At 42.2% G+C, this 15,529-nt stretch overlaps 2 protein-coding genes across 3 annotated transcripts; one reads left to right on the top strand and one right to left on the bottom strand.

Annotated features, from left to right (window-relative positions):
- Positions 1-1,816: 1,816 nt before the first annotated feature.
- Positions 1,817-6,142, top strand: LOC127764397 (uncharacterized). 2 transcript variants are annotated; one of them, XM_052289280.1, is made up of 10 exons: positions 1,817-2,308; positions 2,435-2,579; positions 2,931-3,021; positions 3,496-3,693; positions 3,793-3,878; positions 4,653-4,784; positions 4,920-4,987; positions 5,114-5,175; positions 5,455-5,774; positions 5,909-6,142. In XM_052289280.1, exons 1-9 carry the CDS (start codon positions 2,190-2,192, stop codon positions 5,586-5,588), a joined length of 1,035 nt encoding a protein of 344 aa, XP_052145240.1. In that variant the 5' UTR covers positions 1,817-2,189; the 3' UTR covers positions 5,589-5,774; positions 5,909-6,142. The 2 variants fall into 2 exon arrangements, with proteins under 2 accessions (XP_052145240.1, XP_052145239.1); XM_052289279.1 differs by having other exon boundaries at positions 1,818-2,308; positions 3,793-4,028; positions 5,909-6,135.
- Positions 6,143-6,362: 220 nt separating this feature from the next.
- On the bottom strand, positions 6,363-11,460 carry LOC127764398 (plant cysteine oxidase 3-like). Its single transcript, XM_052289281.1, has 6 exons — positions 11,279-11,460; positions 10,970-11,100; positions 10,710-10,866; positions 8,869-9,078; positions 8,261-8,373; positions 6,363-6,787 (listed from the first exon to the last, which is right to left on the bottom strand). Exons 1-6 carry the CDS (start codon positions 11,418-11,420, stop codon positions 6,773-6,775), a joined length of 768 nt encoding a protein of 255 aa, XP_052145241.1. The 5' UTR covers positions 11,421-11,460; the 3' UTR covers positions 6,363-6,772.
- Positions 11,461-15,529: the final 4,069 nt, after the last annotated feature.

Here is a 15,529-nt window from a genome sequence, read left to right as displayed (position 1 = left end):
CCGATGTTGATGGAGGTGCGGAGGGGTTTGCGGCATTGATTTTGGGGGGAGGGGGTGCAGATTGCCACGTCGAGAGGTGGGGACGGAGGGGTTGGCGGCGCCGGGTGGTGGGAAAGGAGCGGATTTTGTGGCATCGGGTGGCGGCGGGGAAGGAGCGATGCAGTGGAGACTGCAGGGCCAGTGGAAACAGCGAGAGGATTTGGGAATCAATCCGGAACTTGCACAAAGGAATTGAGGAGCGTTGATTTTTTTATCCTGTAGACCCCACCTTATTGCCGTCTCACAGAAATAAGCAATGTGGAGTGGGTCTCCTCCTACTACCGCCTGTCACTTGGTCCCACACTGATACCCATGTTGATAATATACATTGATGTTGCCCTAAGATGCAGATATTAGTATATTTTTAAAACCGTTAAATGGTTTGTTTTACGTGAAAACTTTATATATAAAAGATATTCTGCAATATCAAATAAATATATGTCTAAGTTTGTAATAATTAAAACTCAAATAATCATGCGTGGATGGTTTGTCTTGTTTTACGTGCACCGTAAAATTTTCGTCTTAATCCAAGTCAAATGGGGGCATAAAGAGAGCAACTATGGGACAAGATCCTGTCACAAGACCAGGATGCTTTAATGATCGAGCTCTTACATCCGACTTGGTCTATCTCCTACGTGTAAAGCAACATTACTCACTCAACTCCTTACCCCAATGATTGTAGCAACAACAAGAAAGGGAGGGAGGCATTGACGAGATGAAGCACTAGCGGCATGTGGCTTGCCATCCGCCCATGCGACGACGGTGCGTCCCCCCTCCCCTACCTTGATACCCTGTACTGAACCTGGTACTTGTCAGTACCGATCAGACCAGGTGCCTAGGCACCAGCTCTAATACACTAGGTGGTGCGGCAAGTTTGGATTATGGGTACCAAGCTTGAATATCAGTCGTGATACCTTTAGGTATCAGGCTTGATACATGTGGGTGTTGTCAAAGTTCAATAGTTGCAAGTCGAGGATGACGTACTTGCATATAATACCGACGAGCTGTAGGATGGGCTAGCGAGAAGTACCACCAAATCGAGTCATCCGACTCCAAGGCCATTGACGCGCATGGAATCCGACGACACTATAGTGCCCTAGGGCAAGGTGACTAGTACGAACCCCCGCCTTTGGGCACAATACCCAGGGAGGCCACACTGTGGCGAGGTCCTCCAAAATCTAAATCTCGTATGCCATGAGGTTGAGCTTGGAGAGTGGAGACTAAATCCAACACATCTCGCTTGTCAGCGTCTTCCTCGATCATCATAGCGATTTGTGACTTTGGAGGCAGTATAATTAGTGAAGCTCTTGAGTCTTGACGACGACCATCCTGAATGGATCTCCACGATACAAAGGGATGGAAAGCTCACGACGAAGATGAGGGGAGGAGGAAGGTGGTACGTAGGTGAGCGGTGGGGGTGGATTGGAGTAGGACATGAAAGGGGAAAGAGATAGGAGGCCAACCATGAAGAGGATATGAGAGAGGAGTAGAGAAAGAGGATGGAGAGACGCGTGCCTAGTCTAGTTTTTATGTGTTCACTGATGATTTTTAAATTATATAAGCAAATTTCTATTGTTTATGTTTGTCGTGTAGAAAAAAATAACAGTATAACACATTTTGAAATATTTATGATGTCAAAATTGAATATGTAGTACTATATTGTACTCCAAAAAGGGGGAAAGGAATTAGGAAAATAAGAAGGACGCTATCACGCCTAGCGTGTCCAGCTCGGGACGCAGTTGAAAGTAGCGTCCGCCTGATGGGTCGACCTAAAACCCAGATATCCAATCCGGCCCTTCTCATCAGTTGTCAGTCACGCATCGGCGCCGCCCTCCGGCCAGCAGCGACTCGCCGACACGTCTTCAAAGAGTCCCGCCGTCGTATGCGTGGCTCCCCTCCCCGGCCTCTCGTCTCGTGGGAGGTCTGGATCGACCGCTTCCTCCGCTCGTCGCGGCGAATCCAACCAACGCCGGCGTCCCTCCGCGCCGCAGCTTCCTGTGCTGAATCTCGCCGCTCCCCGAGTCCGGGAACGCACGGAGCGGGCGCGGCGAGCGGCTGGCACCTTGGTTCAAATCTCGCCGCGAAACTTCTAGTAGCAGGCAGCGGTTTAAATCTCGAATTTATCCATTTTGGTGTTCGGCTGAGCCCCCATGGCCGACGCTAGGTCCGCCCCTGAATCGCTGCCGCCCGCGTTTCTCGAGTTCCTCCAGGAGAATGGCTTGGACCCAATGATGTATTCCATGGTCGACACCATCCCACGATACATAAGGTGAGGAGGCAGCCTGAGATTGATTCAGAGCTACTTATGCTCTGATGAATCACCGGAAGGCTTTCATAATTGTTATTGTCAGTTTACTTGCCTTGCATTGCGTTGAGTTTGCTTTGTGATTCCAAGGCTAAAACCAGGCATGGAGCCCCATATTCCAGAGATTCAGAGCGAGCTGAAGTGCCATCTCAACAAGGTTTCATGGCTGCCAGATTTCTACGCAATTCCGCCTCAAGTTCAGATTGCTAGCTCCATGGCCTATCAGCAAGGAAAGGTGACAAGACATTAAAATTTACTTTTGAATCTGTTCTTTTTTACAGGCCAGCGCAAACGCATTGGATTGCATAATCGGTTAATGGTATCCTAGATTAACCGAATGTTATCTGGTGTTTATGCAATTTTATTTTTATTCTATGAAGTGTTTGCCAGATAATTTATCCTAGGTAGAACTCTTAAAACATCTTACTTTTATGTGCAAGAGAGAAATTGTCTCAAGTACTCCTTAGTCCTTATAACACTACTTGTACTGTTACAGGATAAAGCTGCTGTGCAATCATGTCCTATCATGTGTTCTTTTATTTGCTCCATTGCTTCCTGCTAAGACATTTTAAATACATTTGGCTAGATCTATGGAATTGATGCAGCTTCTGGAGCTGCTGTCTTAGCACTTGATGTTCAACCAGGAGAACATGTTCTGGACCTCTGTGCTGCCCCAGGTAATTAATTCAATATTGTTATATATTACATCACACCAGTATTTTATCTGTGGCAGATGTCTACCGTGTATAACAATGGCCCTTTGCTAGACTTGTTTTTTTGCGCCACATGTATTCAGCAGTAATAGAAATACCTAGTTTTCTCCATAAAACACAAGAGTAATTATCTTTCCTGATTGGTTGATCTTTGGGGAAGTAACTGCTTTCTCTGCATCGTTGGATTAAACCAAACCTGTTCAGCCCCAAACCAGATTTATGGATTGACACAGTCTTTAAGTTTGAAATATATGTTGAACTGTATTCTCAAATAGGTTTGATATAGCATTGTTATGTTACATATACATTGCAAAATTGGTGATGGTCAAACTCGAACGCCATTTTTGCATGATTGTTTTGTCATAAGTCTGTAGTTTCTGTTAGATTATTTGTTAGTTGTGGAATTATTCTGAATGATGTGCTCATATCATGTGCAAGGTGCAAAGCTTTGCATGCTTGCAGATATGCTTGGAGGCAGAGGTTCTCTGACTGGCGTTGATGTTGCAAAGCACCGTCTTGCGGCCTGTCGTACGATGTTGCAGAAGTATTCTCTCGGAGATCGTTGTCGTCTCTTTGTTGCCGATGGGACTTCATTTTCTATATTACCTGTGAACTCTAGCTTGGGTAATGGAGAAGGTAATAGTTTGCCTCTTTAAACAGAGTAAAATCCTTGCTTTCTGTCTTATTGCTCATGGAGCACTTGAGTAGATGCATCTGGTTGCTTATCTATCACAGGATCAACTTGTCATAAGGACAATGGAAGTACATTGTCGGAATGGACTTCAAAGAGATCGTGGAAAGACCGACAAAAGTCTAAAAAGGCAAGAATGGCGGGTTCACCTCATCTAACATCAACTTCAGAACCTGAACTGATATACTATGGCAAACATTCAGGATTAGTTGGATTACGCAAATGTGATGCTCTTTGTCCATCAGCTGATGATGAAGCCCAGACATCTGGCTATGACAAAGTATTCCACAGAAACCTTAAACAATACCGTCCTTTCTTTCTTCAGTACAATGCTGTTTTTTTAGTGTTACTGAAAACAAACTAATGATATTTTTAGTTTTTTATCTGTGCACTTTGATCATTTTAGGAAGGAAATGTCTTGTGATTTAGTGTGCTATCTTGAAAAGTTTGAAGACCTAGCCATTCCAAATGTTGCACGCTTCAATCATAACATAAATCTAGTGTCTCGTTTAGTCATCAAGCACTCAATACATCTTATTGAGAACTACCATATTCCCTTGTCCAATAAAGTATTCATGTTTATAACTTTGTGTATGTAACATTTTGACTCTTGATAGTTTCCTTTCTATAATTAAGCAGTGCTTCTGTGTCCACCAGAAAATTAACTTGCATGCTCACCAGAGAATCAGCTTGCGCAAATATTTAAAGTAGTACAATTAGTAGTGGAGTTTCATGTAGATGCAAATCAGGTCTTTGAACTTCTCTTAATATTGCGTTGTTACTTTGTGAGAGAGAAATGAAGCACTCTTCTATGCAACATACTTTTCCAGCAGGAATATCCTTTGGCAGTTTATTTCACAGCTTGGATAATATTTTTAGTTTGTTACGTTTCAAATGCACACAGGTCCTAGTTGATGCAGAATGTACTCATGATGGATCCATAAAGCACATCCAAAAATTTGAGTTCTGGGGATGGAAAACCTTAGATCGGCGTGTACTTGATGCAGAAAGAACTGATGACCTGCTTCATCTTCAGGTACTACTTTCAGTCTTGATGCTTGCTTGAAGGGTTGACAGTTGGCACCCAATCAAGCTATGTACATTTTAGATATAATTACTTATCTCGTTAGCATGTGAGTGCACAATTTCATGAGTTTCATCCGTTGTGCAGTTACGCCTTCTCACTAATGGTTTTAAATTATTGAAAACTGGTGGATCACTAGTATATAGTACTTGCAGGTGAGTAATCTCTTCACATGCAATTCCAATATTTGATGCCTCCTCAATCGCTTCCCAGCTGTGTAGTCACCTTTTCCTATTGCATTTCATGTCTTACTTAACTACTGATGGCTTGCGTTGAAATAGCTTGACAGTGGCACAAAATGAGAATGTGGTTCAACAGTTTCTTTGCAAACACTCTTCAGCAGGTACAGAATAGCCGTGTTCCTCATTTCAGTATTATGTATATCCCTTATATTTTTACTTTGAAGATGAATATTGTTATTTTTCTCAAATGGACTGATTAAATTTATTGTGGTACTTCTAGTCAGGAAATCTTTAGTAGTGTACTTATTCTCACTTCTTAGTGTGGTTAAGTGAACCTTACTTATAACAAGATTATTTAGTTTGTCTTGGTTCATTGAAGTTGTCAAAGTTCAACAGATCTGCCCTGATGACCTTCTGGGATTTCTTTTGCAAACATGCAGAGCTACAAAAGATTGATTCAGCTGACAGTTGGCCTTGCAGAAGTGGCAGCATCTTCAAAACATTGCGATTTGATCCTGCAACTTCACAAACGAGTGGCCTTTTTGTTGCCAAGTTCACTAAATTACAGATTTAGAGCATATCTGATCAGTCTCCATGTAGTTCTAAAGATGTGCATTTAACTAGTATATGATTCCATGTGCACGTTAGATGTTCACAAGTAACTGTATGCTTCAAATTCCCGGAGCCATCACTGTTATGGTTTGCGAAGCAAAGTGGTGCAAACTGTCAGCTATGCGAATCTAAACTTGCAATTTGGAAGGTAAAAGCTTGGTTTCAGTTAACATTGTTGTCTGCTTTCATGCTTTGGTATATGCTATTTATTCATTAAGTCGAGAGTCGATTTTACATAAGACATTCTCGTGTTTGTTGAATTTTTCGTACTACCGGATACAGGTATGATTTTTAATACTGGCTTCAACTGGAGTACATCCGAAGACAGATAAAGAGGTGTCATAGAATTTTTGCGACGCTATCTGTCAAGATATAAGTTTGGCATCAATACACAGTAAAAATTTCCAGGGTTGATAACATGGCATTGTGTGCGCGCGCGTGCGTGTGCTTTCCTGGACTGGTATCATGCCCTTACTCAATGCAGCAACTTGAGGATTGTGTCATGTCCAAAATAATATGGTGTAACTTACCTTGCGTATATTTGTTACTATACTTTACATGGGCGTTGCTCTTTTACTATTCCCTTCGTCTCATTTTAAGCGTCTCAATGTCCAACTTTTGATCGTCCGTCTTATTTGAAATTTTTTTATGATTAGTATTTTTATTGCTATTAGATAATAAAACATTAATAATACTTTATATGTAACTTAATGTTTTTTATTTTTTTTCAAAATCTTTTTAAATAAGACGGGTGATCAAAGTTGGACACAAGAAAACTTATGAATGCGGTTAAAATGGGACGGAGGGAGTACTACGTTAAAAAAAAGAGTCCAAAAGCAATTCAGAATGCCAAACGTGAATTACCAACCATATCGATACCACGGCAATTAAACCAGCCTTTCTTTGAATAACAGACAAAAAGAAAGAAAAATATAAACTTAAAAAAATACATTTACAAAATAGCTAGACTATCACCACTGTCGCCACTAGATGATCTCTATCAATAAAATGATGCAGAGCTTCTGCCTTTGTTTCAACAAAGCAAATTGCAAATATGATCATATTGCATCTCCAACATTTTAAGCACTATACCTGTGAATTGGTCCCATCTGGACACAAATGGGTGCTTCAGTCCACTTAAATCAACTACGGCAGATGTTCCTAGAAAGCACAGATTTATTACCATCAGAAACAATATTGTGTATGTTTTTCGCAATTGCTATGTACAAACTAACATCAATATTCAATACGCACAAATCAAGCCATACCTTTTTGAATAAAGGATTAAAAACTCGCATGTACACCCTACAGGGATGTACAGGCCTAAAGTTCATACAAGGCTGAGTTAAGTTAGACCAGCAGGTTCGGTACTTAGCTCATTCACGAAAAACGAGCTAATCTACTAGCGAATGATTAATTAAGTGTTTGCTTTAAAAAATTAAAAAATAGATTAATATAATTTTTAAAGCAATTTTCCTATAGATTTTTTTAAAAAATTAGTTAATACCCAGCTTTGCTATGGATAAAAATGAATTATGCATGCGAAAGGGCCTGTAGCCTAGTGGTTACAAGAGTTTCAGTAGCATTATAGGTCCTGGGTTCGACTCTCCATGGGAGTGAATTTTTCAGGATTTAACGGCTTTGTGTTTTCAGTGATAGGCGGATTTAACGGCTTTGTGCTTTCAGTGGTAGACGACGTACACCTCGACAACGAGACGCCTGTGGTGACTTCGTCAATCTCTAGGATGGATTTGCCGGCCTAGTCTTCGAAGATGCTCATAGGGGTAGCGGTGAGTGTGCGTGCATTGTGAGTGTTTGTGTTGTACTGTGTAATTTAAAAAAAATGAATTATGCACGTGCTAACATTTTTTTGGAACAAATAAATTGTAAGGTTTTTGAACAAGTTCATCCTTGATTCCGTGTGGAAATTTTTACATGGTAAACTTAAATTCAAGAGATGAAATAAGCTATTAAAAATTTGTAGAAGGACCGTTTTATAAAATTAAATTACAGAAAGGAGTAGTTGGTAAAAAAATACAGCACAATTGGTGAGTGGTAGATTCGCTACCACAACCATTATCTTCTTTTTTATAGAAAACACAACGTTTTAAAATACTTCGGGAAGCATGCACGTGAAAAAGGAGCAACAGATTAACACGCGATTAATTAAGTATTAACTAAGAAAAACTTGGAAAATCGGTTAATGTGATTTTTTTTCAAACAACTTTTCTATAGATTTTTTTTTACGAAAAAAACACCATTTAATAGTTTGACAAAAGTCAACAAAAAAACGAGAGAAAGTTTTGCACTTGCACAAATGAACTCAGCCAAAGAGCAAGTTTAATAGTATAGTCAAATAGCTAGCTTTAAAAATTAACACATCATCTACCGTCACTTTAATAGCCTACCCATATAATAGTTTTATATAATTATATATTACACTATTAATATTTGGCTCACCACATAATATTTTGGAGCTCATGCTACAGCTGTCTATAAATCTGTAGCCACTTTTCTTCTTTCTTCTTTAAATGTGTTTGTAGCTAGCTTTCAGTCAAATAAAAAATGTGTTTGTAGCTAACTTATAATCCGTTATTGTACTTGCTCTAGTTCATTTTACAAGTTGAGCAATACCTGTACAGTAGGACCAGCGTACATGCCATTGCGCCCATTAATATTCGCTGGTTCGTCTTTCTCAAGCCAAACACAATTATCTGGCACATCATCTACTTTTGCATGTCCAACCGCTGTAGTTGAAGCACAAGTTGTTAGTGATAAAATCAAACTGCATACAAGTTTTGTTAGATAAACGAACACAATGTACTAATGTACGTGGTAATTGTTATTTCCAACACCAAAAAATTGAATAGAACAGTGACTAAATAATAGACCATCCGTCCCAAAATAAGTTCATTCCTTACATATCAATACAAAACCAAAAAGACCAAAATACCCTCACTTTCTCAAATCCCAATACAATCATTTATCTATTTATCTATTCCCAAAACATTTATTATTCTCTACTTTTATAAATTTCGATATAATGATTACTAAGAAATAAACTTATTTTGTGATAAACCTGAGAAGCTAGATGTGAACTTATTATGGAACGGAGGGTGTATATATGTTTTGAACCAATATCAGATATGATTAGTATTTTACCTCCACCAAAGAAGTGGAGTTAAGTTAAATACGAAACCTGACAAACATGTAACATGATGACAGTGAGGGGTTTCACTTACAGAAGCTAGAAAATGGGTAATCGTGAAAATAGGAGCAAACATGCCCAGTAGATTCGAACTGGTACTGTGGGTCAGGGGTAACGACATCAAGAAAAGCACAAGAGCTCACTGAAGTAATGCAGTGTATGTTCCCATCACTTTGAGGATATAAAACAGCGGTTGGACAAGGGGCATTCATAACATCATCCTTATGTAACTCGCCAAGTCTCACTACAAATCAGGAGGAAAAAAAAGAAGCATTACAATCCATAAAAAATCTTGAAAGCCAATCTAAAACGATGTGTAAGGGTATGTTCGACATTTTTCAATTTTTATTTTCTCTTTTTTCACGCACACGCTTTTCAAACTACTAAACAGTATATTTTTAAAATAATTTCTATAGAAAAGTGATTTAAAAATTGTATTAATTTATTTTTCAAGTTTAAAAAATCATATTAATTTATTTTTCAAGTCTTTTAGAAAAAAATGTTAAACGGAGTAATACTTCATTAATCAAGTGCTAATCCGGTGTTACATTTTTGCGAGCCAGTGGAAGGATTCCCAACCCCAAACGAAGATAGCCTAAAAAACACTGAGCAACCAATAGGCCGGGTTGGGTAGTAGCAACACTACTGTGTTAGAAACACAAATTGTTCATTAAGAGCATCTCCAATAGCCTCTCTACCAGCCTCTCCAAGCCAAATTTTAGCCATTCAACCACAAAAACGAGGTCCAACAGACTGGCCAACCGAGCCAAAATCGCTGGCTGGCTGGCTAGATTTGGCCAGCCAAAATGCCTCGCCAAACCGGCCCGCAGCAACTGTACTCCTCGCAAGGTCGTCAGGGCGCCGTCGTCGTCGTCGGGGTCGTCGTCGAGGTCGTCATCGCGAGCCGCCGCCGCCATCGCCATCCCCGCCCCGAGCTCCGCCGCCGCGCCCCTCAAACCATTGTCGCCGTCGCCGCCTCCCGCCTCCCAGCGCCGCCGCCATCGCATCCCCGTCCCGAGCTCCGCCGCCGCGCCCCCCAAATCGTTGTCGCCGTCACCGCCTCCCCGCGCCTCCCGCCTCCTAGCACCGCCGCCATCGCCATCCCTGCCCTCCCAAACCGTTGTCTCCGTCGCCGCCTTCCGCCTCCCTACGCCGACTCCCGCCGCCCCGCGCCTGCCGCCTCCCTGCGCCGCCTCCCTCCTCCCAGCGCCGCCGTCATCGCCGTCGCCACCTTCCGCCTCCCCACGCCGACTCCCGCTGCCCCGCGCCTGCCGCCTCCCTGCGCCGCCTCCCGCTGCCTCCCTCTTCCCAGCGCTGCCGCCATCGCCATCCCTGCTCCCCAAACCGTTGTCGCCATCGCTGCCTTCCGCCTCCCCGTGCCGCCTCCCGCCGCCCTGCGCCTGCAGCCTCCCCGCGCCGCCTCCCGCCTCCCCGTGCCGCCTCACCGCTGCGCCATGCGTCGGCCGCCTCGACGGGAAGGAAGGGGAAAAAGAAGTAAAGAGAGAGGAAGGGGGAGAGAGAGAGGAAGAAGAGGGGGGTGAGGCTGACACGTGGGTCCGATTTTATTTCGGAGAGGATTAATAGAGAATCTGTTGGAGTGAGTATCTAATTTGACTAGCTAAATTAGATGGAGAGTTGGCTATATGCGTGTTTGGAGAGTTCGATTTGGAGAGGTTGTTGGAGATGCTCTAACTTGGTACTCTTGAAAACAATGCAAGTATAAATGTTTTACACTTCTATATATTCTCAGAGACAAGAAACTGATTACTCCATGGGAACTAATAAATCCATGCCCACAATTAGTATATATTAATAGCTGATAATAGATAAACAAAATAAAAAAAACACATATTGAAACAGAGTACAGAAAACAACCTGGCTTGCTGTTACTGTTACTTGCTAGAACAGCAGGCTCCACCCAATCATACGATTTAACGTGCATCGAGCCATACAGTAATTTGGTCAACACAGTCATTCCCGGATGATCATGGAGAGGAATGGTGACTGAAGTTGGTAAGCAGAAGATTCCAATCTACAGGACACACATGAAACACCACCATTTGCTGAGTAATTAGCAGAGGTTTCGGTCGCAAAAGTGCTACAGGAAGAGATATCCATGTTGAACTTGAACCTACAGAGAAGGCATCGCAGTTGTAGACATGCAGATACATGAAGGGCGGCGTCACTGCTGAGAGTGAGTCCTTCAGGATGTTTGATTCATCGACATCATCATCTCCGAGTCCAACATCCGCAGGAGTGATGGTGTCTGAACACAAAACACATCATTTCTCACCGTATTAATCGGCGTACAAGAGATATTGCAACGAATGGAGTAAAGTAACCAACTGGGCATTGGTGCTGGCAACGTGGAGTTCTGAACATAATTAACAAGAGACAGACAGGACGATGAGATGAGAGTGGACGCGCGGCGGGAGGCGGTGTACCCAGGAGAGAGGAGACGGCGCGGATGGCGTGGTCGGGCGGTGGAGAGGAGGAGGAGGAGGACGGGGGCGGGAAGGTGCGCTTGCAGAGGTCGTACAGCGCCTGCACCCGCGAAGGCGTCGACGGCGGGGACCGCGAGGGCATGATGTATCGCCGCCAGGAGAGGGGCGGACGGACGAGGATTTGGCCCGGGCTCCACTGGTCAGGTAGTTGCTTCAATGCTTAATTCGTACTATGGACTATGGTAACCGGGATTTTAGTGCGGGTAACATTGCATGTCGGACTGCTATTTTTAAACTAGACCCAGTCAGAACAGTGGGCCGACCGATCAGCTCGCGTTTCTAATCCCCGCTTAATTTACAACGTCTTTTACTAAGGAAAAATGCTACGGGATGCCATCCCGTTCAGACGGAATAATATCTCGGAGGTATTTTTTGATACTTGATAGGTATCGACTGATACCTCGTTCTGACGGAATGATACCTCAGAGATATTACCTGATAACTAGGTGGATTGAAATGTTTAGTAGAGATTTTTATGGAGTTTTATATCTTTGACTTCGATTCTTAGATGTGACATACACATTGGACATCTATACTTCTATATCTATATCTATACTAATATAAAAAGGAGGAGTTGTCCCCCTCCAATCCAATAGGTCAAATCACCCGGATCAATCCCTACCGTTCATCCGCATCCGCATCGCCTAATCCCTAATCCGCACCGTTCACCGGCGATTTCACCCTCCCCACAGCGACCGTGATTTCACCCTATCCATCCACCGTGATTTTAGCCCGCGCGAAGACTCCGCCTCTGCGCTCCTCGCTCCTCCTTGCGTGTCCTCGTTGCTGCCGCATTCCTCCACTACTCCTGTCGAAGCCTAGGTCGTCCCTAGCCGTGCTTCCGCCGCCGCACTCCATCGCTGCCCCGTCGGAGACAGAACCGAGGTCTCCCCTGGCTATCGCCGCTGTTGCCGCACTCCACAGCTACCCCCACCAGAGACCGAGCCGTGGTCGCCCCCGGCCGTAGCCACCGCCGCCACCGCACTCCACCGCTGTCCCCCGTCGTAGCCGAGGTCGTCCCCAGCCGCCGCGGCCCTCCATCGCTGTCCCCGCCGGAGCCGAGGTCGTCCCTAGCTGCCACAACCGCCGTGAGCGTGTGAGATTGAGGGAGGCGGTGCTGGTGATCGGGCATGGGCGGCATGCATTCCGAAAGGCGGTGGCGGTGGTGGTGGGCCGAGGCCTGACTACCAGAGGCCAAGGCAGCGGCGCCATAGGAGCGCAATGCAGCTGCGTTGTGCGGGCAGCAAGCCAGCACGTGGGTGGGCGCCGAGGAGCAATCAGCTACCTCCCTGGTAAGCAGCAAACAGGACCGCAGCAGTCGACTAGTATTTGCTAGCTGGGCTTGGGATCCTGTTTTCTCTTCTCATATACTTATTTGTGATTTGCAAATTGTAATACCTGATTTGTGGATTTGGGAATTGGGAAGATGGATTGAAAAGGAAGGGAAAGCATCAACATTTCAAGAGGTAGATTTGGGGAATTTTGATGAGTCTGTTTATATTAGCACCAAATTGAAGAGCTATTTTAACAGATTCAAGTACTCCGTTGTACTGCGCCCCGGTCGCTACCGAGACAACATCAATGCCATTGTCCTACCCACAACCGCCATGCCACAACCGCTGGATCGAGCAGTCAAGCACCCCATGTATTTGCGTAAACCCTACAATAGTCTACATCGATCCTTCTTCTAATTGTGCTGAGGTAATTTTTTTAAAAATCACCCTAAAATTAGTGGGCTGCACCAATTACCAATATATTTCTGTATAATAGTTTTGAACATGGTGTTTGCTATTTGAAATATGATGTTGCTCTCATGACCAATGAAGATTTACATTAATTACTTCAAGTTAGATTTGTAAATTATGTAGTTTTTCCTTAATGCATAATCATTGGTTGTGTTTGGTGCTAAATACTGCAGTTTCTTTTAATTTTGTAGGAAAATCTGTAAGAAATTGGAACAGCAGAGGGAACCTGAACATTTTCTTGGTATGTACCTATACCTGGTATTCACATTGATGCTATTTTATTAAGTGAATAGCCAATATATTGATCTTTCATCTGAACCTGAATTACTAGATTAGATTAGTGTACAATGAATTCGTTGGGTTGATACGTGAGAAATACACATAAATTTTATAGCATACGCTCTTCTATAAATTGAACATACCACGTTGTCTGCTACTGGTCATGTGATTACCGGTATATCATGATCACTTTTTTTAATTAGGATTTACGGAAGTTGGAAAGTAAGTTATGAACAATTGGTGCCTACACATGCTTTGGCTTCTATTTAGACGAGGTAATTAGTCTTGATTTAGACTAAATATAAAGGGTACCAATTATAATTTTCTAGAAGTGAAAATGAGTTAAAGGGCCAGGAAAACAGCATGGAAAGGATGCTAGGAGGCAGTTGCAATAGTACTCGAATCATCCCTTTACCAATAAAATGAGGCTAATTAATTTGTATTTTATCAACATCCTGAGTGCAAAGACAAGTAGTGGAAACCACTTTTCAAAGGTGTGGAGACTGATGAACTGGAGTTGCTAACAAGAAGACTGAAGGAATGCTGTGCTGGACTGCGAAATATCAGATCTGGGGTGGGTTAGTTAGAGTTTTTTTTGCTGTCTGTTACTTTGTGGAGGTGTTTTGAAAAGCTTTTTGAATCGCTGTGCCTGCTGTATCTTCACTTATGGGTCTTGTGTTGTCCCTGCTGTCTAAAAAAATTGGTTGTTTCTCTGGGCCGGAGGGGCCTCTTTTGGTCGATGTATGCACATTGATGTAAGCTGGAATCCCCAGCAAGACAAATTTGCTTTCTATATAAGCAGGGTCGTTCTTCGACCTTTTCTCTAAAAAAAATATCCTGCGTGCAAATATCTTGCTTACAGAATTAGGAATACAATGTGACGTACTATCAGATGCTTTAATGATCTAAAATATGTATGGACAGATTCCCATAGTTCACAAATTAGTTTTGGAAGAGATGATCTATATGATTGGTGGACTGACACAAAAATATCTATTATTTTGTTTCAATGAGAATGAGAATGCTCGACGTGGTGCAAAAGGTTTTCTTTTATCGAAATAGGTTCAGGATTAGTGAAGTAACTATAGTTTATAGGCAATATTGTTAGGAAAAAACACTAAAATTTTGGCATACTTGCCTCATGATTGGTTAAATGGAAACTGTAGATTGAACCAAAAATAAATTTCTTAAAAAATCTTGGTTGTTATGTAAGTGGGATCCTAGAGTTGTGACCTGACATCAAAGTTTTCATTGTTAATTCACCCATTGAACATTTATACGGTGAATTTTTGCACGTCCATCGATCCTGACAAATCTACTGTTATGTTCTTTTTCTTCTGACTGTGCAGATGATCAGTTCCACTGCCAAATGGAAACAAATATGTTAGCATTAGAGTTGAGCTGCCTTTACAGGTCAGCTGGTAGATTGCAGATATAACTTGTTATTTGTACAATTGTATATGTGTGATATTTTTCTCAGCTAAAACTTGTGACCTATCTTTATTCATGTATTAGGAATTTGTTTTTGGATGATCGATTCTGCATGGCTAAATCCATCGTGGATTTGTTGAGGTGGTCCTCCAGGTATAGCCCGGGGCACTCAAGTTTTAACAAAATTATGTGCAACACTTGGGGGTGTATCTATATGGTGTTGTTGTGATGAAAGGATAATAATGTGAGTGTGGATTTATAATATATACCCCCTCTTCAAATTAGATTGTAAGAGTGAGTGTGTTTTCTCAATTAATATTCTACATGGATTCCTATGTGCACGAATTGGTTGTTTGTTCATTTATGTTTGCATGAAAATAGAAATGATGCTTGTGTCACTTCTGTTTAAATAGATTTATTTCTTAGCTACATGGATTCCAGTGTATAATAGTGGGTATTTTTACACATTGAAGTGTTACTTTATTTCTCAAGATGAAACGCCAATATTTTTAAGGGCTCATGATGATAAATTGTAAAGTTTAGTCGAAACATGTTATGATGGGAAGAACGTGCATTGCACGTGCATGATTACTACTAGTATATATTAAAATCTCCACTTAAATCTTTCTTTTTACCACTTATTAGATCTCACTTATAAACACGTACCAACATAATAATAAAATAGTATCATTATATAAGTATAAATTGATGACTTACAACCGATGATATGCAAATA

The sequence above is a fragment of the Oryza glaberrima genome, chromosome 2, assembly GCF_000147395.1.
Source record: "Oryza glaberrima chromosome 2, OglaRS2, whole genome shotgun sequence".
Classification (NCBI taxonomy): Eukaryota; Viridiplantae; Streptophyta; class Magnoliopsida; order Poales; family Poaceae; genus Oryza; species Oryza glaberrima.
This window is presented reverse-complemented; position numbering and strand designations above follow the sequence as displayed.

What these genes read in the sequence shown, in the direction of transcription:
- LOC127764397 (XM_052289279.1), top strand. Translation starts at nt 2,190, where the DNA reads ATGGCCGACGCTAGGTCCGCCCCTGAATCGCTGCCGCCCGCGTTTCTC. An exon ending in CTAGTATATAGTACTTGCAG is followed by an intron (nt 4,988 to 5,113) that starts GTGAGTAATCTC and finishes GCGTTGAAATAG; the next exon opens with CTTGACAGTGGCACAAAATG. An exon ending in TTGCAAACACTCTTCAGCAG is followed by an intron (nt 5,176 to 5,454) that starts GTACAGAATAGC and finishes GCAAACATGCAG; the next exon opens with AGCTACAAAAGATTGATTCA.
- LOC127764398 (XM_052289281.1), bottom strand. Translation starts at nt 11,420, where the DNA reads ATGCCCTCGCGGTCCCCGCCGTCGACGCCTTCGCGGGTGCAGGCGCTG. An exon ending in CGCCGTCTCCTCTCTCCTGG is followed by an intron (nt 11,101 to 11,278) that starts GTACACCGCCTC and finishes TTTTGTGTTCAG; the next exon opens with ACACCATCACTCCTGCGGAT. An exon ending in ACAACTGCGATGCCTTCTCT is followed by an intron (nt 10,867 to 10,969) that starts GTAGGTTCAAGT and finishes TGTGTCCTGTAG; the next exon opens with ATTGGAATCTTCTGCTTACC.